The sequence below is a fragment of the Hyperolius riggenbachi genome, chromosome 1, assembly GCF_040937935.1.
Source record: "Hyperolius riggenbachi isolate aHypRig1 chromosome 1, aHypRig1.pri, whole genome shotgun sequence".
In the NCBI taxonomy this organism is placed as follows: Eukaryota; Metazoa; Chordata; class Amphibia; order Anura; family Hyperoliidae; genus Hyperolius; species Hyperolius riggenbachi.
Window position 1 is genome coordinate 335,474,231 of NC_090646.1, and position 25,766 is coordinate 335,499,996.

At 43.0% G+C, this 25,766-nt stretch overlaps 1 protein-coding gene across 1 annotated transcript in view; it reads right to left on the minus strand.

Annotated features, from left to right (window-relative positions):
• The window catches only part of UPF1 (UPF1 RNA helicase and ATPase), a 94,627-nt gene that overhangs the window by 56,889 nt on the left and 11,972 nt on the right, over positions 1 to 25,766 (minus strand). The window contains exons 2-7 of the mRNA XM_068233938.1: positions 24,159 to 24,301; positions 15,871 to 15,960; positions 12,726 to 12,893; positions 10,168 to 10,348; positions 8,925 to 9,086; positions 4,763 to 4,847 (exon numbers count right to left, since the gene is read on the minus strand). Coding sequence (XP_068090039.1) covers positions 4,763 to 4,847; positions 8,925 to 9,086; positions 10,168 to 10,348; positions 12,726 to 12,893; positions 15,871 to 15,960; positions 24,159 to 24,301 — 829 coding nt within the window. The remainder of the gene's footprint in view (positions 1 to 4,762; positions 4,848 to 8,924; positions 9,087 to 10,167; positions 10,349 to 12,725; positions 12,894 to 15,870; positions 15,961 to 24,158; positions 24,302 to 25,766) is intronic.

A 25,766-nucleotide genomic window follows, 5' to 3' on the forward strand; every position in this document is an offset into this window, starting at 1 on the left:
AAAACGGAGAGCGGGAATACCGCGGGGAGATAGGGAGAATATGCGAGTGGTGCAAGAACAGCAACCTGGTCCTCAACGCAACAAAGACTGTTGAGCTGATTGTTGATTTCAGGAGGAACCCTCCCACTCACCCCACCAGTCTACATAGGCGAGACCGAAGTCTCCAGAGTATCATCGGTCCGGTTCCTTGGCACAACCTTATCCACTGATCTAAGGTGGGAAACAGAACACCATCAAAATTCAGAAGAAGGCACAGCAGAGGCTTTTTTTCCTGCGCCAACTTAAAAAATTTGGGATGCCTCGGGAGCTGCTAACCAGCTTCTACACCGCTACCACGGAGTCCATACTTTGCTCCTCAGTTATCGTCTGGTACGCCCGCGCAACGGCCAGCGACAGACAAAAACTGCAAAGAATCATTAATGAGGCGGAAAGGATTATCGGATCGCCCCTGCCACCTCTTGATCTCCTCCACGTGGCTAGGATGAGGAAGAGGGCCACCAGGATTTCCTGCGACCCCGCCCACCCTGGCAGCTGCTTTTTTGAGCCCCTCCGATCCGGCCGCCGCTTCCGAACGATCCCAACCAAGACCACCAGGCACAGGAACTCTCTTTCCTCAGGCAGTTCTGCTGCTCAACAACTCTGACCCCTGACTCTTCCGTCCTAGTCTGCAACCAGCATACTTGGCTTAGTGGCTCTTCTGCCTTCTCTTCTGCATCTCTAACACACAACATCACAATAGATGTCATCGTACTGTTATGCTGCCAGTTTGTGGAACTGTAGCCGCTAATGTATTGTAAATGCTGTCAGTATGTGTAATGGCCGTATATATGTAAAATGTATTGTAAATGCTGTCATTATGTGTAATTGCCGTATATATGTAAAACGTACAACTGTCATTACGTACTTGCCCAAGCCATGTGTACCACAAGCAATTCTGAGTACGGCACCACCGTACTTGGCGAATAAATCCATCTTGTATCTTGTATCCGGAGCTATTGCAATGGCTCCTGATCACTGAGGGAAGATGTCAGCTGTCATAGGACAGCTTAATCTCCCCTCTCAGGTGCGAAAATGGCAGGTGGCATAAATCCTACGCCGCATCAGGCTTAGACAGCCACAAGTGCGGCGTAGGATTTACTATCAGCGGTCTGCAAAAGGTTAAGGGTTACCACACCTAGGCCGCCGCCTCCCTTCCAATGCACTCCACGTTGCTTATCATCCGATAATTCCACCTTCTAAACCGGAATTTCCTGTGTGAAGGCAGACAGAAGATGGAAAGCCAAGTGGTGTGCATTGCAAGAGAAACGGTGGCTTAGGTGCCTTATAGGACAACTGTAGTGAGAAGAATATGGAAACTGCTATATTTATTTCCTTTTAAACAAAACCAGTTGCCTGGCAGCCCTGCTGATCTATTTGACTGCAGTGGTGTCTGAATTACACCAGAAACAAGCATGCAGCTAATCCTGTCAGAAACACCTGATCTGCTGCATTGCTTGTTCAGGGTCTTTAGCTGAAATTATTAGAGGCAGAGGATCAGCTGGATAACCAGGCAACTGGTATTGCTTAAAAGGAAGTACATATAGTAGCCTCCAAATCACTCTCACTGCAGTTGTCCTTTAACCACTACTTGCACTGCCTGAACAATCCCCCGACAACTATATAGCTTTTTGTGATATCTACCTGTCTCCCCTGGTCACAGGTGGTCTCAGACATTTATCTATGGTCATGCTGCGCTAAAAAGCTGGAGACACACTACTGGGAGCCGGCAAGACAAACATTTTTTAGGTGGATGGTAAAGTGTGGGTCTTGAAAACAGACTTAGGGTGCGGTTTACACTACTAGAGCACCATAATATGGAAAGTTTTACAGAGAAATAGAAAAGAGCACTGAAAAGAAAAAAAAAAGACTCCTATTAGACCTACCGGTAATGGAGTTTCTGATTGTCATCCGGGACAACCTGAGATCCGGTCCCGCCCCGGATCTGTGGAAACACAATCAACCAAGAAGATTAAAAGCCCCCGCCCTCCCATACTCCTCAGTGCGTCTGAAAGTAAACAAGCCCAGAAACACCAAGATGTAGAGAGGAACGTCCTTGTGACTAATAAAAAAACCCCCAGTGACCTGTATATTACAAGATAGGTGCGCAACAGGCGAAGGGAAAGGGTTATAGGCGTTGTCCCGGATGACAATCAGAAACTCCATTACCGGTAGGTCTAATAGGAGTCTTTCTCTAATTATCATCCGGGACAACCTGAGAGATAGTCAAGAAGTCTTTTTGAACCAAAAAAGACTCACCTAGGGAGGGACCACTGCCTGAAGCACCTTTCTGCCAAACGACTGATCCTGCTGTGATAATACATCCACTCTGTAGTGTTTGATAAAGGTAGATGCGCTGGACCAAGTTGCCGCTTGACAAATTTGCTGAATGGTGGCTCCCGCTCTCTCTGCCCAAGAAGTCGATAAGGAACGGGTAGAATGAGCCGTGATGTTAGATGGTACCGTACAGTTACTCCCCTCATAAGCTGCCTCCGCGTCTGACCTCACAGGGTGCCGCCTCCAGACGCGGATGCGCCTTGCAGAGCCGGCGTCCGGATGGAAGAGGAGCAGTGTGGCGACCAAAACCACATCAGAGGACGCACACTGCCTGTTTCGGAGGCCGCGGCCTGTGTCACCTCCTGTAACACTTTGCCACTGAACCTCCAATCGCCTGACTCACCCTTTGGTGAGTACCAAAAAACAAAAAAATCAGGAGCTTTGCTTCTTAGCGTGTTTCCGCGCGGAAACACAGATGAACTGAGGAGTATGGGAGGGCGGGGGCTTTTAATCTTCTTGGTTGATTGTGTTTCCACAGATCCGGGGCGGGACCGGATCTCAGGTTGTCCCGGATGATAATTAGAGAAAGTATGGTAAGTACAAGCGACACTTGTCATACAACTTGGTGAACTGGAACTCTGGCACACAGTAAATATGCTGCACAAGGCACCACCCACTACAGGCCAAAACCATTTTATATTCACCTAACATAGCTTCACCCCATTCAACTTAAAGAGAATCTGTACTCTAATATTCTTACAATAAAAAGCATACCATTCTATTCCTTATGTTTCCCTGTGCCCCTCTGTGCTGTTTCTGTCACTCCCTGCTGCAATCCTGGCTTGTAATTAACAGTTTTAGGCAGTGTTTACAAACAAATGACTGGCTTCTAACCAGAGTATCATAGGCTGAGAACAGCTTACTGTGTGGATTCATGCAGAGCTTAGAGGGGGTGTGTAAAGCTTCTGCCAAATGACAAGCAGTGCTGCACATTCCACACATTCCAGCCTCTTGCCGACAGACACGACAGAGGAAAGAAAATAAGATTTATTACAGAGACAGTGCAACTAGAAAAGGTTGCAGTAAGACAGACCACATCAGAACAGGTATAGGAACTTATAGAATAGAAAAAATAAGGCTCAACATTTTGTTACAGAGTCTCTTTAAACACAGCCTTGTAAGACTGTCACACAAAATAAGCAAGTTAAAAGCTTTAGGTTTTTGAACATGAAAATAATTTATCTAATTTTATATTTCCCATGAAGTATCAAGTTCCAAGTAAAAGCAACGTTACTCTTGGAATCAAATAGCACTGAATTTAATTCTCACTGCACACCATCAGATGTATAAGGCCTCGTTCACACTAGGGACATCTCTGTGCGCTTTGCAGAGCATATTGCGATGTGCATTAAGCAAGGTACATTGTATGCTCATTAATTTGAATGTAACTTGTTCACATCTATGTGCTGAGCAGCATTAGGCCTCGTTCACTTCTGGTGCATTCAAAAACTTGCAAAACCGCATGTGTTGGTGTGCGTTTTAGTGCGCATTTCAGTGCGGTGCGTTTCTCAGCAAGTTGGTTTATTGTAGCAGTAGTCAAAGATTTGTTTTCATATGAAAATGGTTGTTATTTTTCAAATAGGGGTAAAAAAGCATTCTCTTCTATACGCTAAAAAAAAGCACACCCATTCACTTGCATTGATGAGCGCTTTACAGCTCAACGCACAGAAATGCATGCAACACTACATTTTGTAGTGCTGCTCAGCACAGCGCATAGATGTGGACAAGGTACATTCAAATCAATGAGAACAAAATGTACCCTGCTTAACCACTTAAGGACCAGGGGTGCTTTGCAGGATCTGTGCTGCGTGGGCTATCCAGCCCACAGCACAATTCAAGAATAAGGCAGTGCGACCAGACTCCCCCAGCGCCGTATTGATGCAAGCAGCGGGGATTTCTTCCCCGCGTGCTTACAATTAGCCTGCGAGCCGCGATCGGAGGCTGAAAGGCTGTTCACGGAGACACCCTCCATGAACCGTTCGAGCGGCAGTTTCCATGTAAAACCACAAACCACCAGCCGCGGTAGTTATGTGGTTAACGCACAGCGCAATGCGCTCTAAAAAGCACACAGAAACGTCCCTAGTGTGAACAAGTGTTGTATGCATTTGTGCGTTGAGCTGTAAAGCATACATCAATGCAAGTGAACGGGTGCGCTTTTTAGCGCATAGAAGCTCACACTTTTTTTTTACCCCCAATTCTGGGGGGCACACATTTTCGTACGAAAAAAATTTCTATTGACAACTGCTACAACAAAAATTTGCACCAGATGTGAACGAGGCCTAACCTCAGAACACATCTATTCTTATTTGAATAGTACATATTTACTGGATCAATGTTTTTTTTTTCTTTGCTTTAACAAAAAAAAAAATAAAAAATAAATAAATATTACCAGAATCAGTTTTGGGCAAAGTGAAGTATGCAATTCTCTTCTTATTGAGGCCAAGGTCCCACCGCACTGTAATGTTATCTTGAGTCTAAAAAGGAACACAGGTTGTATTTTATTTCCCCATGTGACAAAAAAAATAAAAAATAAAATATACTGGAATGTCCTCCCTCCAGCTAAACATACTTTAATAAAACCAGCATTGCTTTCTGTTTCAATAAGTGTTGTAAAGCAAGTTAAATGCATACATAAATTTCATATAAAAGTTTAGACAATACTGTACAAGAAACAAATTTGACCAGGGCCATGGCATATGACCTACTTCTAACTATTCTCTGGTAGAATCTAATGTCCACAATATGTAACAGCAGTTAATAAAGTAGCTCATTAGTCATAGCACTAAAGGTGCACACTAATGATACAATCTTGATTGTACAATCTTACAACTTTTATGTAATATGAGAGACTACCTAAAGTATCCAAGCCATGTAAAGTATACTCACCCTTACAATACATAAATACTTTTATACTTAGTCCATTCCATCGCAATCTCACTAATATTATAATTGTGAAAGTTTGAATGTTTGTTAATCACGCAACAATGGCTGAACGGATTTGAATGAAATTTGGCACGCAATACATTACCTGGAATGACCTATAGGATACCGAAAGTGAAAAGTGAAAGTGGAAGTGCGGTAGTCACGTGACCATGGATTGGAATGCAGCGTGGGATGAATTCAATCAGAAGGCTCCTGGGTAAGTTTAACCCTCTCGCGCCCTACCCCCCCCCCCCCCCCCCCCAGGTGTGCCAATTACCTGGATGAATTCAGAATAAAAAACATTCGTAATTCATCCGTTGCTCATCACTACATTACATACCTGGGGCAACTTCCAGCCCTTAGAGGTCTGAGTATCCCCCGCTGCAATTCTGCTGTGCTCCAGGGTCCTGCTGTCAGCCCCGTAACGGGTTGTCGACTTTGGCACATGCCGCTCGCACTTCCCCTGCTGCAATGCCTACTGTCCAACTCAAATGCTCTGCTGCTCTTCACTATGTGGGAGTCACACTACCACAATAAGATAGGCCGGTATCTCTCTCTGAACCTTTGCTGGAATGTCTGTCTGCCAATGTGACCACCAATAAATCCCTATGTGCATGAGCTGGTGCTCCGACTTTTCTCTTCAGCTGGTAATCAATTTGTTCTATGTGAGCACAGCCAGAACAGGGGTGGTTCATAGAGCTCGCCCTCAGCCAGCACCTGATGCCTACCTATCTGTCATCTACTAAAAGATAGCCATACATGTAGCGATTTTGCATCAAGCACCTAAGCGATTCACTTGTTTGAGGGATCAACTAAAATGTGGTTGATCGAAAGTCAATCAATCAACTTGTGAGCCACACACTACAAGCTAGATCCTATGTAATTCTCCTTCACAATCGATTTGAACAAGGTTGTGCCTCTATGCTCTGAAACCAAAAGAAGATTCTGTGTAAACCAAAATCCCTTGAAAATTAGCAGATTCCTGCTTGATCCATGAAGTTGGTCGATTCGTCCTGATATCTGCCAATTTTTATTGATCGGGCAATCAATATTCCTGATTCAATAAAATTATTGAATCCAATGGTTAATCATACAGCAAAATCGCTAGATGTATGTGGGCCACCTATAGAGCGGCTGCATTCTGATCAAATAAAACCATGGAGTGTAATGAAGCACGCATGCACCTCCACCATTTCAGACATTCGTAGTAATTCAAACATCCAATGATGTCCATACCACCCTTCAGACAGTTTAGCTACAGTCAACCAGAGATGAAAAACTAATTGAGATAAACAATTGGATCTGTCCTACTCCTAAAAATGACTAAACTAGCTCCCGACCGCATCACGCCAATGGGCGTGGCCGCGGCGGCAGCCCCAGGACCACCTAACGCCGTGCGCGCATCACCTCTTGGTGAGCAGAGCTCTGCTCCACCTTTAGTCTCCCAGCGGCGATCGCCGCTCGGAGACTGTTAGACGGTGAAACCGTCTAATTGCCCTGTACAGCACTGCGATCTAAGGTAGCGCTGTACTGGGGACAGCCGTGTGGCACGTCTGTCCCCTCTGTAGTGCAGGAAGTGATCGGCTGTCATAAGCTGAAGCCTATGACAGCCGATCACGCTGATTGGCTGGCGGGGGGGAGGAAGGGAGGGACGGCCACAAAAATAAATAAAAAAATAGTAATATTTAGTACAAAAAAACAAAACAAATATTTACTATAAAAATTAAGATAAAAAAAAACCAGTGGGGGTGCGATCAGACCCCACCAACAGAGAGCTCTGTTGGTGGGGAGAAAGAAAGAAGAGGGGGGGGGGGGGGGGGGGGGAGTCACTTGTGTGCTGTGCTGCCCTGCAGCGAGGCCTTAAAGCTGCAGTGTCCCTTTTTGTTAAAAATGTCCTGGTCTTTAGGGGGGTTTAACAATGCGGTCCTGAAGTGGTTAAGATATCTCAAGGTTTTATTTTATGTATAAACATTTACAAAGCAGATTTAATGTTCTGCTCAATTGCAGGGTCTCAAGAGTCCCACATTGAAAATATATGAATTATTGACCTTTTTATCTTTTCCTCTCACGGTAAAAAAGCCCAGGTATCTCCTTAGGAAAGTGTTTTATAGCTGTAATTTATCAGTGAGCCGACTGAGTCCTGACTGGAGAAAAAGTGTCAGTTCCATAGCTAATTTTAAACTCTTTCAGGCACGGAAAAAAAAAAAAAAAAAAGAAAAAGAAAGGAGCACAACATACAGTAAGTGTCTGTATGCTTGCCACTGTATATACACATGTCTATTTCATCATGTCATCTCTGGCAAACTTTAAACTGCACACTATATTACTACACAATTACAAACACTGCTTTAGTAAGGCCTCAATTCACTAAGCTTAACTCCTGTCTTTAATAACTCTTCTGAGCTGTTTCACAATTATAGCACCATGGTGGTAACTGTAAAACAGCTCAGAAGAGTTATTAAAGACAGGAGTTAAGCTTAGTGAATTGAGGCCAATGGCAAGTATATGATAGGTTAAAAACAGTCATTAAAAAGTGACAAGTTGCAGTTAACAGTGAAGACAACTGCAGTCCAATCTAAAACAGAGGTCCCAACACTGCATTGCAACATAACATTGAGGAAAACAAGCAATGACTGACCACAGTGGAAACAGAATAATGCAGTCCAAACATTACCCAAAATGAAATGAATCTGCCATACACTTCCAAATAACACACACACAACCAATCAATCTTTATTTTCCAATTTTACCACTTCCATGCAGTATAAGAGCTTACCTACACAAAAATGCAACTTATATCACACTATTTGGTATAATAGGCCAACAAAGATTGGATATGTGCACCAGGCTTAAGAGAGGAGCATTCACCCATACTAGATCTCAGGAAAAAAAAGCCCACATATATAAGTAGATAAATACTTGCTCTACTTACATATGTATTGCACTGGCCACTGTTTGATTTTAGTGATTTTTCTATAGTAAAAAAAGGAATTCCTCCCTTAATCTCCTCAGCCTGGTTGTGTATGCATTGGCCGCCCTCCTCCCAGTCTTCAGACACTCCCACCAAGCTCTGCAATAGAAAGTGCACAGTCTCAGCATGAGAATTACTGGCCAATCAGAGAGGAACAGAGGTGTGGGAGGGGAAAGAGGCTTCAGCCAATCAGGCTGCATTAGTTAAGTCTGAGGGGAAATAAAGAAGCAAAAAAAGAACAAAAAAAAAAAAATCATAAAAGAAAAAAAAAAAAAACAGCCCAGCTTGCCCTGCAACTTCCTTTGTGCGGCAATGTACCAAATAAGAGTCAGGTAAACTGGGGAATGATCATTTATCAACCAGAAAAGTAAAAGTGATATTTAACTTTTGGATTGTCTGGTTAGAATTCTTATTACTTGTTTACCAGAAAAAAAAAAATAAAAAAAAAATAGATTTTTGATTTTACGCCCGACAGTTACACTAACTTGGTTTCCAGTTTATTGGCTGCAGGAAATTCATATGCAATACCTACAGCCAATCATATTCAATACCCTGTTACGCACCCCCCCCCCAAAGAGCCAATAAAGATACCTGCTAATAGCCACACCCTATTCTACCCCCCAACACACACCCCACTACTCATTAATAACCAACTCACTTGGGATTCTTTTAGCTTCTTGTCATAGTCGGCCTCAAGTTTCACTAGCGGTCCGAATATATTCTGGTATTGGTATGCATCTTCATACCGAAGCAAAACATGCTGCGGCTCTTCATCCACACCAGGTTTTTCCAGATCTTCCAAGGTTGCTGAAGGGTTTTCCTTTAGAGAAGGGAAATTTTGATTTAAATATACATTTCAGAAGCCAGTATCAAATTAACATGATATAAATATAGAATAAAAATTAAACGTGCAGCTGTAAATGAAAATTTTGGAGAACTATAACCACTTGCAATACTGGAAAGATGGCAGTCTAAGGGCTCTTTCACACTAGAGGCTGCGGTAGAAAAGGCTGAAAGTCAGCCTTTTGCTTAACGCCAATACATAGCGTTTTCAAAGCCTTTTGAAGTTTTACAGCCCATATGAAAACGTCTTTTTTTTCTTCTATAAAAATAAGTGAACAAGATAGCTGTAAAACGCTTTGAAAAGGCTTTGAAAATGCTGAAGTTGGCGTTTTCCATTGACTATCATTGAAATGCCAACAGCCAACTTCGGCTGTTAACAGCCCTGAAAAAGCTCCTGGGAGCGTTGAAACGCAACGCTCCAAAACGCCGAGTTAGATGTGAAAGGTAAAATGAAAGTCTATGGACTTTCTTTTACCTAGCAAAACGCCAACTTCGGCCGTGGCGTTAAAACGCCGAAAAATCCCTCTGGTGTGAAAGGGCCCTAAGTGAAATTCTTTGCAACTCCTTCAACACTCTGTAGTACAACCAACTTTCATTTCTACTAAGGGCTGTGGAGTGGAGGACTCAGAGCAATTTTGGGTACCTGGAGTCTAAGTCGTGGTTTCATAAACTGAAGAATTAAAGATTTTTGTACCGACTCCACTGCTCTGATTCTACTTTAACATGGAAGACAGTCTCTGTCTCCATTAACTCATGCTCTGATGCATTTACATTAAACAAAATAGTTCCCCCCTTAGTAATGCAGATGGCTACTCTACTGTATCATGTTAATTTAGTATAGCTCTGCAGAAGTAGATGAGCCTAATGTCTCCAAGATAGTCTAAGGCCAGTATGGGGAACCCCATCGGAGAAAAAATGTGATGCAGGAGGAAACCAATGCCAACATGTGGAAAAAAATACACACTATCCAGATAGTGTCCTGGCAGGGAACTAAACTGGGGATACTACCATTGCATTGTGCTATCCACTATTAACCATTGAGAAACTAATGCAAATACCTTCCACAGCTCTTCAAGCTTGTTGATTTGCTGGGCTGTTATCTGCCGAGCTCTCAGTTGTTCTTGCTCAGATGGTATTTTCACCAACCAGGAAAGAAAGCAACGGTCCTGAATAAGAGGCTGCCATTGAGAGCTGTCCCAGTTAATATCCTTCAGGCTGCTCTGACTAGCACAGGGTTGCCTTAAAAAAAAAAAAAAAAAAAAAGGAATAGAGGTTTAGATTATCAAACACAGCTATATTATTTTGTTAAATGTCCATGTCTCAGTAACTTATGCGGCTGAAATATTCCTACTGCAACAATTTACAGTTTGGTCCAAACATATTTTGAAAGCGGTACAATTTCCATCATTTTGTCTCTGTACGCCACCAAAATGAAGTTGATATGAAGCACGAAGATATGACTGAAGTATAGATTAAGTTTCAATACAAAAATATTGTATGAACCATCCAGGAATTTGTTTTTGTTTTTTTTAAATACCTCCCTCTTCCCGCTTAGTTTCAGGGACTTCAAAATAACTGGACATGTCAAAATACCATTTTCAATATTTTTGTTAAAAATCCTTTGCAGTAAATGACTAGTTACTTCCTAAGCTTTGCAAACAATTCTGAGTGGATGCAAATTTTTATGCTAATTTTACACAAATCTATGCTGCTGCAGCAATTGATTGGTCCGTTTTCAAGCTGCATAAACTCAGAATTATTACCATGTCATTGAACATTCCTACTCTTTACTTGCTTGCTAATTGTTATTTTTGGGTCCTTGTCCATCTGTGAAGCACCATTCTACTGTATTGGTTTTGCAGTATTTGGCTCAATCTGAGCATATAGTATGGCCCTGTATACATCAGAATTCATCCTGGTGCTTCTGCCAGAAGTCACAGCCAAAACACTAGAGACAGATCCATGTGCAGCCATGGATTCCCATGCTGTAAAACTGCCTCCACTGTTTCATGGGTCATATAATAAGCCTTAGATTGAACACGGACAACCCTTCTCCATTTTCTTCTTTTCCCATGGCTTTGAACATGCTGATCTCAATTTTCTTTGTACAAAGAGTACGTTCTCTATACAAAAAAAATAAATAAAAAATAAAAAAAATAAAAGAGTACAGAGTATGAATTATCAAAAACAGGGCAAGGAAAATAGTAGTAAAACTGTAGCAAATGCTCCAAGTGATCAATCAACATTTTGAAACCAGGCGTCTGCTTGCTTCACATCTGTACTAGTGTTGCTCCAATTTTCATTGCTCTGGTTTTGATGACCCTGCTTTATTATTCCAGCACTGGGAAAGGTTTTTTTACTGTGTTTGTCAGAGTCTGATTCTTGAGTATCACTGGTGGTTTTGTGCCAATCAGAAAACCCTCCGAATTTAATTTTGGACGGTTTCTCTTATTGTAGTGGTTTCCAATAATCTGCCTATCCGAGTGTTCTGGACTAAAGCTAGGCATATAATATTTAATTTGCTCTACATCAGGTAAATCAATATAAAACCTTTATTAATCTTTCACTTGGTGTATCTTCTTGCTGCAATAGAAATTAGTAAAAGTTTCGACAGAAATCTTGTCACAATATAGTATAAAATACTGGCTGAAACAAACAGCCAAAAGCAGCTACAATAGACTCTTGTTATTGTAAACCTCTGGATACAGTTAACTCAGTCCTCAGGTCCCATAAAATGAATCTGTATAAATAAACAATGTATGACCAATTCTGATATAGTAGATAAACAACTTTTCCTGGTCCCTTGCAGTTTACTATAATGGAATTCTACTGGATTTCAAATAAAGTATAGTAGAATCACTTTATAGTAAACACCAAGGGACCAGGAAAAGTAGTTAACTAAATCAGACTACTATATCAGAATTGGTCATACATTGTATATTTTATACAGATGCATTTGCTGGGACCTGTGGACTGAGTTTACTATATCCAGAGGTTTACTGTATCAGAGATGACTAAAACGAGATTCTACTGTATTGTCTAGGTCTACCTTCACCACTCAAGTTTTAGCCAGGAAAGAAAAAAAAACACATTACCTTAACACAGGGCTGTGGAGTCGGTACAAAAATCATCCAACTCCTCCGTTTTTTTAAACCACCGACTCCAGGTACCCAAACTGGCTCCGACTCCTTGACTCCAACTCCACAGCCCTGCCTTAACAGATCCCCAATCCATTACAACACATTTCAGTAGTAATAAAGGTAGCCAACGTTCTTCCCAGTTCCGAAGCTATCTGGGGAATCCACTAGCGGGACGCCGCGGTGTTTCAGAAACAAGTGCCCCGGAGAACAAGCGTGCTGCATACCTTTTCAGCCTGTAAACCTGTGTGGGAAGGATCCTTTGGAATGAAGCTTAATATATGGAACCTGCCTGACTTTTCCATACATCGGCTGGATGACAGCCAGAGCGCTAGATCCACCTGGTCTTTGAGGTGGCAACAACCCGGTGAGCCTCCATAAGGGGGGGGGGGGGGGGGGGGGGTCTCGGGGGGAGGAAACCCAACTATCTGTAGAGATCAAAGGGTTAAAGGACCAATGTGGATATTCATCAACCTTACCTGCATAACAACACAACCACTGAATCTGCTTTGGCAGGGATGAATCCAAGAAGAAACACATTTCTGCAGCCGCAGTTGTAGCATTCCAACACAGTTTCTCCCAGTGGCCCATCCTTATGCAAAGTAACTTCCTTACACTTTGCCCTGACCAAATGGTTCACAATGTGGCTAAAATAATGAAGGAAGTGAATTCAGGTTAGGTATGGACATTAAGAAAAATCAAATTAGGCAAAACTTTTTTTTACAGTATAACTCAGTATTACTATAGCAAAAATGGACCCATTAAAATTCTACATTACTGACAATGACCATAACAGAAATTATCCCAGCTGTCCCTCGTAGTTCTCTTGTGCCAATATAAGTGGTCTGTCATGTTCTATAGAAGAGGTTGTCAACTTTATCAGCATATGTACCCCTTTGTGTATTATCCCTGACCCAATGTACCACCTATGTTTTTTTTATAAGCCGAAAACGTATTTCAAGCAGAGAGAGAGAGAGAGAGAGAGAGAGAGAGAGAGAGAGAGAGAGAGAGAGAGAGAGAGAGAGAGAGAGAGAGAGAGAGAGAGAGAGAGAGAGAGAGAGAGAGAGAGAGAGAGAGAGAGAGAGAGAGAGAGAGAGAGAGAGGGAGAGAGAGAGAGAGAGAGAGAGAGAGAGAGAGAGAGAGAGAGAGAGGGAGAGAGGGAGAGAGAGAGAGAGAGAGAGAGAGAGAGAGAGAGGAGAGAGAGAGAGAGAGAGAGAGAGAGAGAGACCCTGAAGCAAGATTAAAACAAAAAGCTAGATAGTCACTTATTTAGAAGGAAAGCTCTGGATCCCAGACCCTTCCCAGCCTCCTAATTCCAGTGCACCCCCCCCCCCTCATCTTTAAGCTATTCAACCTACAGGTCAAATAGCTCTTCAAATTCTTTGTGAAAGCTTCATAAGAATTTGTGTCCCGGAGTACTTCTAAAGAAGTGACCGTGCAGTAGGTCTGAACGATTTTAGGAAAAGATTGAATCGCACGATTTCTGTCAGAAATTGCGATTTCGATTTTATTCACGATTTTTTTTCAAATCAAGCTTTATCGCTAAATTCACAATGTGCACAGTAACAATTGCAAACATGCACGGACGTTTTTCAAATGACAAGTAAAACTAAAATTATAGCCAATGATCATAAAATCTTGACACACAAATACTGCTTGTGATGCTTTCAGCCTTCCGTCAGAAATCTACTTACACCAGCCAAAGCCATGGCAATAGCACAAGAGGTAAACCTGAATTGATGTTAGAAATCTGCTTACACCAGCCACAGCCATAGCACAAGATGTAAACCTGAATTGATGGCAGGAGTGAGCCGCGCAAGGTTGAGAGCCTGTGGGTGGAGTCTGCTATCCTCCCAGCCAATGACATGAAGGAGCTGGGAGGAGTGAGCCAATTGAGAGCCTGCAGGCGGAGTCTGCTGCCCGCTCCGCTGATAGGCTGCTGTGCACAGGGGGGAAAGAGTGAGCCGCCTCCATCGCCACGAGTAACACCCGCTGAGCCGCCGCTGGCCGGTGCGGCGAGCTGCGCACAGCAGGAGAGAGGACTGACATACTTCCCACAGAGGGGGATCAAAATCGCCACCCATGACGATCACGGAATCGCCGTGATCGCGATTTCGATCCTGAAAAGATTTATCGTTCAGGCCTACTGTGCAGTACGGAGCCACACGATTTCGGAAGCAATAGGGAACACAAGTGCTTCCAAAGCCTGTTGAGGATTCCCCAAGTCAGGAGTTTTGAATGGGGGATAGCAGGGGAATTAGGAGATGAAAAGAGGACCAGAAAGGCTCTAAATAGACAACCTTTTTTATTTAAATCTTGCTTCAGGTTTGCTTTAATGAGAAATGTTGTTGCATATTTTCAATAGTCACAATACAAATGCTGACACAAAGATCTATCTTCGCCTGGTGTGCTGGCGATTGATGCTTCAGTGTCTGAAATACCAACCTGAAACAAGCATGCGGCAAATTCACTCAAACTTGTGTCAAAACATCTGATCTGCAAGCTTGTTCCAAGTCTATGGCTAAAAGTATTAAATGCAAAGGACCAACACACAGGGCAGCCAGGTAGTTTGCATTATTTCAAATAGGAAAAAAATAAAATATTGCAGCTTATATATCCCTCGCACGTCAGATGTCCTTTAAAGCTACAGTAGAAATAAAAAGTGTTACTATGTTCAAATCAAACAAAAAGTGCCGAGAATTCCTCCAGCAGTTACAATAAGCTGTAGTTAGGCAGTTATTACTCCAACCTTCTTGAAAACATGACAGCAGAGTACTGTTTGTATAATTGTCCCCACCCTTATAAGATCATTGCAGCAGCGAAACATGTAAATCGTTTGAGCGGTCAGATAATTCTGATCGGAAGAAAAATAGTTCTTTACACCATTAACGAACCAATCTTCGCTTCCCATCTATAACAACCAACAAGAAAATCAAAATTTAGTGTTTGGTTCATCCATAACTGATGACTGTTAATAATAGTTTGTAATAGATTGGGCCCATCAAGGGAGATTATTTAAAACCAATCTGACCAGAATTTCTGATCGCTCAAATGATTTTTCGCTAGAAATTGGACCGTTTGTCCAGCTTAATATCACTACAGTTTTCACAGACGAAGGAGTTACTATTCATACAGCATGTGTATGTATCTAGTAAAAGCCCCTGACACCATACATAAAAACAAACTGGCACATTCCTTGGGGACAATGTAGGAGATGACTGAAAAGCAACTTTGATGGAAAGAGGTGGGAAGGAAGGAGGAGAAATACAGATGTTAAAGGAAGCAACATTAGTGATGATGATAATAAGCATGAAAGACAAATGAGCGAGTGATAAGTGTTGAGAAACTAGCTTTTTATTGGAAGGAGACAGACTTCTAGTGGAAGGATTATATGGTCAAAAGCTTGATTCAAGGAGAAAAGGGAAATGAGATAGAAAAGAGAGATAACTGTAATGAATGGTAATACTCCACTTAACCTTCAAAAATACATGCAAACCGCAACCAACCTGTGATCAAAAACACACTAAATTCATGTGCAAATAAAAGGGTCCTTTATTTGAAAATGCAATGTGAAAATTCAAACAATACAAATTGTTTAATGTAGACCACGATAGACTTACGTACCTCCCAGAAGTATTTCCACGTCCATTACAGAACCATTTTTTACTTGTGTTGCAATATACCACACATGCAGGGTCATGAATGCCACAATAGCTGAAAAAAATGCAAAGATAAATAAATCACACTTAAAAAGTATAACATTTTGCAAAAGGCTCATGGACCAACTCATTTCACTAAGGCATGGGTCTCACCTGAGCAAATCCGCAGCATTTTGCCACATACCAAAGTATGTGGAATCCCTTATAAATTATAAGTCTATGGTGCCTGTGCATTTCCCAGAGGGCAAATTAGATTCTACATTGCGTAAAAAAAATTAAAAAGATCCAACCTAAACTACTTTACCACACAAAGCATGAGGTTTTACATTGAAATCAATGACTACTGTAATGAAAAAATAATTCAAGTTAAAACGCTTTGCAAACCCTACTATTGTAGTCAGGGCTGTGGAGTCGGAGTCGTGGAGTCGGGCAATTTTGGGTGCCTGGAGTCGGAGTCGGGAAAAAATGCACCGACTCCGACTCCTAATGAATTTGTAACTGTAATTAAAATAGAAAATATGATAAAATGTTCTATTTCTCAGATAATAGTCATTAAAAATAATGTATATTATACAGTATATATACAGTAATAGCTGTGCTTAGTCCACAAAAATGAAATAACCAATCAAAATTAGTTACTTGTGCTGCTTCAATAAAGCAGTCCCCTTATTTTTAAGGTCAAATATACAGATCTGATTGTGACTGTATATATGATGTGTACACAGGAATCTCCTATATATACTACATAACATCTATGCTGTAAGAATAAAGCCTGATGTGTAGCTGTGTCACTAATAGAGATGGTCAATGAGATGGAAATAATTCTGCATTGATGCTGATTTATGCAAATGTATGCACTCTCTTTGCTGATGAAATCAAATAATTTGATATGTTAAAATTTGGTTTGGTGACTACAAATTAAAGGGTACCTGAGAAGGATGAAAAGAAAAGTTTTATACATACCTGGGGCTTACTCCAGCCCCCTTCAGGCTAATCAGTCCCTCGCTGTCCTCCTTCACCACCTGGAACTTCTGCTATGAGTCCCGGTAATTCAGCTAGTCAGCGCAGTCCAGCCACGTGCCGCTCCCACAGCCAGGAGCGTTCTGCACCTGCGCAATAGTGCTGCGCAGGTGTAGTATGCTCCTGGCGGCGGAGTGTGTGCATGCGCACTACACCAGACTGGCTCAAGTACCTGGACTCATAGCAGAAGATCCAGGTGGTGGAGGAGGACAACGAGGGACTGATTATCCTGAAGGCGGCTGGAGGAAGCCCAGGTCTGTATAAAACTTTAATTTCATCTGTCTCAGGTTTACTTTGTTACACAGTAGTACTATACTCTACATATGCACTCCCCACAGAGCTGCAGGGAATCCACTGAGAATGCTGTGCACATTGAACACAGAGGTGTTGTCTGTCACCCATAAACCTTGTCAGATTGTGCATGAAGAATGTGTATAGAGGAAGAATCTCCTCATTCCCCTGCAGAGTACCTGCACATCATTCTTACATGTACCCACACTTACATTGCCTAGGTCTGATAGATGTTCTTTGTTCCGGTTTGTACCTTTTACAAGTACTCTTACCAAGGACTAGTTTTAGTCTAAAGGGAATAAATATAGTAGTCTACATATCCTTCTCACTTCAGTTGTCTTGTAAAATTCCTAAGCGTTGGCAGTTAAGAGACGAATTTCATGTTACCATACTTTTAATCAACAAAATTGTAATATGCAAATTAGAGGAGTCGGAGTCGAGGAGTCGGAGTCGGAGGAATCCTAACTGAGGAGTCGGAGTCGGTGGATTTTGGACCGACTCCACAGCCCTGATTGTAGTCACAGATGCAAGTGTGATCCCTCCCTGAATCTCAAACCCTACAATTCCCTCAAGCCAATACTTTTTGTTTTAACCACCTGAGCGGTGTGGATGAGCTTAGCTCTTCCATACCGCCGCAGGGGATAGCATGGCCCCAGGTTTTTGTTTTTTTTTAAAAAAATGGTATCAGGTAGCACATGTTGCCCCCGATCGCCGCCGGCACCCTCATGACGTCAGGTCCGATCGTCTCCATAGCGACGGCAGAAGCTGTTTGGGGGAAGTTGCGGTTCTCGCGGGATTACGGCTAGGTAAATATAGCCGTCGGCGATCAGGGGGGGTTAGAGCAGTGCGGGGGGACTTGGGGCACATGTGTAGCTGGCCTAGTGCTAGCTAAACTATATAAAACAAGTTAGAAACAAAATTTCCCTCCCACGGACGCATGGCCGTAACAATTGAACGCTAGGGTGGTTAAAACCCTAATTCCCTATAAAACTAAAACAAGCCTCACCCCCCAGCTCCTCCAGCACCTAGGCACTCTGAGTAAGTTCTAATGGGAGCTCAGTCTGGGGAGGAGATGGCGTACCAGCCAGATTTCAGAGGCAAGGAGCGGAGAGAGAGAAAGAGGAGTGGAGTTTTCACAGGCTGAAGGATGGAGAAGCAGAGCAGCTAGCCTGTGTAATGACGACAAGCAATATGGCTGCTCTCGTATCACAAGAAGAAATCATATACTGTTGAAGCAGTTTTCAGCTAGATTTGCTGTGTAAATCATCTAAACATTAAATAAGATATATAGACAATTACTTGTTATAGTTTTTCATCTTGGATCAGCTTTAAAATCTGACAGAACCAGGTTTCGGACTAGTCCATCTGCTCATGGGGGACTGTCAGGGTTTGTTTTTTTTCAAAAGCATTCCTCGACTGCAGTTGCTCAGTCCAAGTGCCAAAATAGTGTGCAGGTGAGTAGGGGATGCTGGCATTTTATTATTTTGGCATATAGACTTAGCAACCACGGTTCAGGAAATGCTGTTGAAAACAAAGAAACCCCTAAGTATCCCCCTGAGGAGATGGAGTAGTCCCAAAACCAGTCGGTTCTGTCAGATTTTAACTGCTTACTATTTTTCATTATAGTGCTCTTTAATACCTCCTTGCTACCATATTTATTTCTACAGTACCCTTCACTGCTCACAAACTCTGGGATATGGGAATATCTTGGGGAATCAGTGGTTTGACAGACTAGGAATTGGAAAAAAAAAACTGCTTATCAAATCTCTAACTGTTCTCTAGAGTACTTTCTATTCCTGTACACGGCCTGTTTTTAGTGGAAAGTGGTTAAGCACGTAAGGTATATAACCTTTAAGTAGCCCACCAGTGAGATCTCAACTTTCTTGCATAGAGATCTTTCCTATGTGGCTTTGAATTCCTGCAGAGATTTGAGATAGCTCATGTGCCATCTGGGATGTACCAGTGGTCTGGTTTCTGGGAATTTGCTGAGGCTCCGAAGAGTCCCATTATAGGCCATTGATCGTGCAGGCAAAGTGGTAAGGTTGCTTTGTATGCAGCCCTGCCACCAATGTCTTTTATTAGAATATTTTCCGGTATGCTTTAATCTTTGACTTGCTATTTTAACTGCTGGTAAGAACTAGTTCATACTAGCCCTCCACATTGAACGAGGCCTTGGGAGGACGGCAGTCCATCGGAGTGGATCGTGGTGGGGCTAGCTGTGTCCTGGAAACACTTGTACACACACGTAACATTTCTGGTGGAGATTATCAGGAACAGTGGCGTAGCTAGAGATCATACGGCCCCATAGCAAAACTTTCATGGGGCTCTCAGATGTAGCAATGCCATCTACCTGTACTCTATAGCTGGCCCATACACTGGCCCGATTTGCCGCCGTTTCGACAGCAGATTCGATCACTGGGATCGATTCTGCTGCCAATCGTTCTCGCTACACCCGAATTTCGTTCCATTCCGTCCGATCCCGTCGATCGCACCGTGCGGAAAATAACAGTCGATCGCCCGCGGGTAAAGAGCGCATCGCTAGCGGCGTTCGAGTGCTCGACGACCGACGCAATAGAGCTGCAATACATTACCTGCTCCGCAGCGCGACTCCCAGGTCTCCGCTCTTCATCTCCGCTCTGGTCTGGTCTCCGGCATGCTTCCCTTCTTCCTGTCCCGGCAGGAAGTTTAAACAGTAGAGGTCGCTCTACTGTTTAAACTTCCCCCAGACAGGAAGAAGGGAAGCATGCCGGAAGACCAGACCAGACCAGAGCGGAGAAGAAGAGCGGAGATCCGGGAGTCGCGCCGGCGGAGCAGGTAATGTATGCGGGATGGGGGGGAAGCGGCGGCAGCACCACCACCACAAATTGTGGAACGGTTTCAGGCTGAAATCGGTTCACAATCTGTTTGCAGTAAAGGTAGCCATACGATCCCTCTCTGATCAGATTCGATCAGATAGGGATCTGTCTGTTGGTCGAATCTGATGGCAAATCGACCAGTGTATGGCTACCTTTAGGGTATGAGTTAATTGGGCAATTTACATTCTCATGTAATTAACACTGCACATAGTTCATGGGCACTGAGACAAAGTCAGAGGGTGGAGAAAGACCAGAAAGTAAATAGTGAATACATTCAGTACCCACTGGGCCCCCTACGATACAGTGCCTGCTATGGCTATTGCTTCACCCCTGATCAGGAACAATATTTTTGGCCGTGAAAAAAGGTGCATTTTTTATTAAAGTAAGTGGAATACTAACTTTAGATGTTTTCCTACTAAATCAGTGTCGCATTAAAATGTAACTTTTTATCACTGCTTCAATATGCAGCTGAAAGTGTCTGCATAGTTTGGTGCACACGTCTATCTTTGAAGCTACATTGCAGTTCAGAGCCCTGACAGCCAGAGAATGGTTAGAGACCCATTATCTTCTCTATTCATGTATTGACCTTGATTAGCCAGTTGCAGTGATATCTAAAAGGAAGCATGTTTTCTGAAACAAACATTCCTTGGTAATTTATAGTGTATCGTTACCTATAGTTACTAAAAATAATTCTGGAAATACGCCTTAAACCCCCCCCCCCCCCCCCCCCCGATCACCCCCTCAGACCACTGTTTGCACCCAATCACCCCCCTAATCACCATCAATCACTCCCTGTCACTATCTGTCAACGCTATATCTTTTAGGTAATAGGTACTAAACTGCCCCCCCCCCCCCCCCCCCCCGAGGGCTCCTGATCATCGCCCCACACACCCTCAGATCCTCCCCAGACCCCCCTCCCCCTGTGTACTGTATATATCTGTCCTCCCCTGTAATCACCCATTGATCACCTGTCAATCACCCCCAGTCACTGCCACCCATCAGATCAAACCCTAACCTGCCCCTTGCAGACCCTCAGATCGCCCGCAGAACAGGCCTCAGATCACCTCCCAAGTGCATTGTTTACATCTGTTCTCCCCTCTAATCACCCACTGATCACCCATCAATCACCCCGTCACTGCTACCCATCAGATCAGGCCCTAATCTGCCTCTTGTGGGTGCCCACACCCTCAGATAGCCCTCAGTCTGCCCCCCCATCACCTCACCAGTGCATTGCTTGCATCTATTCTCCCCTCTAATCACACCCTGATCACCTATCAATCACCCCATCACTGCTACCCATCAGATCAGACCCTAATCTGCCCCTTGCGGGCACCCAAACACCCGCCCACTCCCTCAGACCCCCCCCCCCGCCAATCCCCTCCGCATTGCATTATTTACATCTGTTCTCCCCACTGATCACCAATCACCCCGTCACTGCTACCCATCAGATTAGACCCTAATCTGCCCCTTGCGGCCACTTAATTACCCACCCACACCCTCAGACCCCCCTGATCACCTCCCCAGAGCATTGCATCTATTCCCCCTCTAACCACACCCTGAGACACCCATCAATCACCTCCTGTCACCACCTGTCACCCCCTAGCACTCCTATCCATCAGATCAGGCCCTAATCTGCCCCCTGCGGGCTTCTGATCACCCGGCCAAACCCTCACCCGCCCCATCGCAGTGACAGAAATTTTTTTTTCTGATCACTGCTGGTCTCTACGACTTAATTGTGGCTGAGAGCAACTGTTATGCCAAACAATACGCAACCGCCAATCCAAGAAGCTACCATGCCCAGCCTTTTCGGTGGAAACCATTCCAAGTTTCCGAACGTAACATTTTTGGGGCCTTCTCCTTAACATGGGTCGTCAAAAAGAATGTATTGCGGTCTTATTGATCTACGCACCCAATACATCACATGCCCATGTTCTCTGCTGCCATGTCCAGGTCACGATTTGAGGACATCCTGCGCTTCCTGCACTTCAGTGCCAATACAACATGTCATCTAAGAGGCCACCCTGCTTATGACCGGTTCCACAGAATTCGGCCCCTCATAGACCACCTGTCATTAAAATTTGCAGATGCTTATACCCCTGAACAGTCATTTTGAGGCATTTGGTTTCCAGACTACTACTCACGGTTTTGGGCCCCTAAAATGCCAGGGCAGTATAGGAACCCCACAAGTGACCCCATTTTAGAAAGAAGACACCCCAAGGTATTCCATTAGGTGTATGGTGAGGTCACAGAAGATTTTATTTTTTGTCACAAGTTAGTGGAAAATGACACAAAAAAAAAAAAAATCAATTTCCGCTAACTTGTGACAGAAAATAAAACCTTCTATGACCTCACCATACACCTAACGGAATACCTTGGGGTGTCTTTCTAAAATGGGGTCACTTGTGGGGTTCCTATACTGCCTTGGCATTTTAGGTGCCCTAAACCGTGAGGAGTAGTCTAGAAACCAAATGCCTCAAAATGACCTGTGAAATCCTAAAGGTGCTCATAGGACTTTGGGCCCCTTTAGCGCACCTAGGCTGCAAAAAAGTGTCACATATGGTATGGCCGTACTCAGGAGAAATAGTATAATGTTTTGGGGTGTATTTTTTACACATACCCATGCTGGGTGGGAGAAATATCTCTGTAAATGGACAATTGTGAGATATTTCTCCCACCCAGCATGGGTATGTGTAAAAATGCACCCCAAAACATTATACTATTTCTCCTGAGTACGGCGATACCACATGTGACACTTTTTTGCAGCCTAGGTGCGCTAAAGGGGCCCAAAGTCCTATGAGCACCTTTAGGCTTTACAGGGGTGCTTAAAATTTAGCACCCCTCAGAATGCCAGGACAGTAAACATACCCCACAAATGACCCCATTTTGGAAAGTAGACACCCCAAAGTATTCAGAGCGGGGCATGGTGAGTCCGTGGCAGATTTAATTCTTTTTTGTCACAAGTTAGCAGAAATGGAAACTTTTTTTTTGTCACAAAGTGTCATTTTCCACTAACTTGTGACAAAAAATAAAATCTATGAACTCACCATGCCTCTTAGTGAATACTTTGGGAGGTCTTCTTTCCAAAATGGGGTCATTTGGGGGGTATTTATACTATCCTGGAATTTTAGCACCTCATGAAACATGACAGGTGCTCAGAAAAGTCAGATGCTTAAAAATGGGAAAATTCACTTTTGGCACCATAGTTTGTAAACGCTATAACTTTTACCCAAGCCAATAAATATACACTTATTGGATTTTTTTTTTTTAATCAAAGGCATGTAGCACAAAAAATTTGAACAAAAATGTATATAGAAATTTTACTCTATTTGAAAAATGTCAGCACAGAAAGTTAAAAAAAATAATAATTTGTTTTTGACAAAATTCATGTCTTTTTTTGATGATAGTAGTAAAAATGTTTCTGTACAGTGTTAGCCAAACAATATATGTAGGTAGAAAAAAAAAGTCTTGTAAAAGTAATCCCTTTTAATGGCTAACTGATAAAGTTAAATAATGCAAGCTTTCTGGGATCTAGTCCCCTTCTTCAGGCATATTTCCAGATGTTAGCTGAATCAGTGTTTTACTACAGCTAACATCTGTAAATATGCCTGAAGAAGGGGACTAGATCCCAGAAAGCTTGCATTATTTAACTTTATCAGTTAGCCATTGAAAGATATTACTTTTACAAGACTGTTTTTTTCTACTTACATGTCTTTTTTGATGAATATGATAAAAACTAAAAATCACAGCAGCAATCAAACAGCACCAAAAGAAAGATGTATTAGTGACAAGAAAAGGAGGTAAAATTCATTTAGGTGGTAGGTTGTATGACCGAGCAATAAACAGTTAAAGCTGCAGTGGTCTGAATGGAAAAAAAAGTGTCTGGTCCTTAAGTGGTTTCATGACTGCAGCCCTTAAGTGGTTAAAGGGCAGAATTTATGCCCCCCCTTTGATTTGAATAAAGTACTGAATGTTCAAAATCCCATTTTTTTTTTCTAGTAGTGTTAATTCTAACATTCTGCTGGTTTATTTTGGGCATATTTTCCTGTTTAAATTTTTCATTACCATAAAACAAGAGAAAAAGACTTACCTGCAGGCATGTAAAGGAAGATCTTTAGTATAATATGTATCTTCTTCATCTTCTTCAAAATTAAGTTCACCCAACAACTGGTTTGTTTTCCCCACACCATCATCTACCGTGCCATTCTGTAGTATCCCATCAGGACCATTCACCTAAAAACAAAAACAGATTTATAAGGACACTTCCATGAAACACTAACTAAAATATATGCACAGTGACATTATCTGAACTGAAGAGACTGACATCCATTCCCTATCCCCAATCACTCACTGATAGCGCCTGAGCAAAGATGCAAAGTTTAACAGCCCGTACACACCTTTGACAGATGGGCAGACTCCGTACAGATGCAAAGTCAGCTGTACGGCTGATGATGTGTTCTGTTGCTATGGGGGGGGGGGGGGGGGGGGGGGTTAAGGGAGATGGTGCAAGTAAGAGATGAAAGGAGGACACTGCACCCAATGCTGCATTAGGCATGTTGCCTGGCTTACATTGACACAATGCATTATTTACACACGGAGAGGCCACTGGGCATAAGAATTAGAGAGGGGGAATCACCTACACGGTTGTGTTGCAGCTCCAGGAGATTAGTAGCGCCACAACCCCCCCCCCCCCCCCCTAATCATGCCATCTAAAAGTAAAAATTTGTGTCTGACAAGTAAAAAGGTGAGCCCTATACTTTTATATTGTTAGACTTACATTTTTCAACTCAGTCTAGGACAGTGGTCCTCAAACTAAGGCCCGCGGGCCAAATCCAGCCCCCTGAGGCTTTTTTACCGGCCCCCCCACACACAAAATGTATTACTTATAGATGCGGTCAGCTACATCTTTAAAGGGACTCCGAGCAGTGCAGAAACTATGGAAAGATGCATATTTTAAAGCTCTCTTTCTCCTTCTTCCAATGATATATAAAGCGCCGCCCTACGCCTTTTAGTTTTCGCTATTTTTGCGATTGAAATTGCCGCGGAAAGAGGAGAAAGAGCTTTAAAATGATATCCATCTTGCCATAGTTACATTGTATTACACAGGGCGACTTTTTCCTAAATTCAGCAGCTCCATTCTGCTGAATGGAGCTGCTGACACTGGGGAAAGTGTCGTCCTGTGTAATACAATGTAACTATGGCAAGATGGATATCATTTTAAAGCTCTCTTTCTCCTCTTTCTGGCGACACCTAAATCGTCGCCCTACGCCTTTTTAGTTTTCTCTATTTTCGCGATTGAAATTGCTGCCGCAGCAATTTCAATCGCGGAAATAGCGAAAACTAAAAGGCGTAAGGCAGCGGTTTATATATAACTGAAAAGAGGAGAAAGAGAGCTTTAAAATGATATGCATCTTTCCATAGTTTCTGCACTGCTCGGAGTCCCTTTAAATATTGGTGGTCCGCATATAGAATAGCAGTACTGGCTCCATCCAGCCACACGGAAGCCAGAAAGCAGTAATTCGCTAGTTTCCAATCACATTCCACATCAGGAGATACTGCTGTCCAATTGGACTGCAAATTGTCACCTAGGTATGCTTTACTGTCTGGCCCGCAAAGACTTCTACATCATTTTATGTATATTACGGCCCACCAGCAGTCTGAAATATATTAACCCGGCCCTCGACCCAAAACGTTTGGG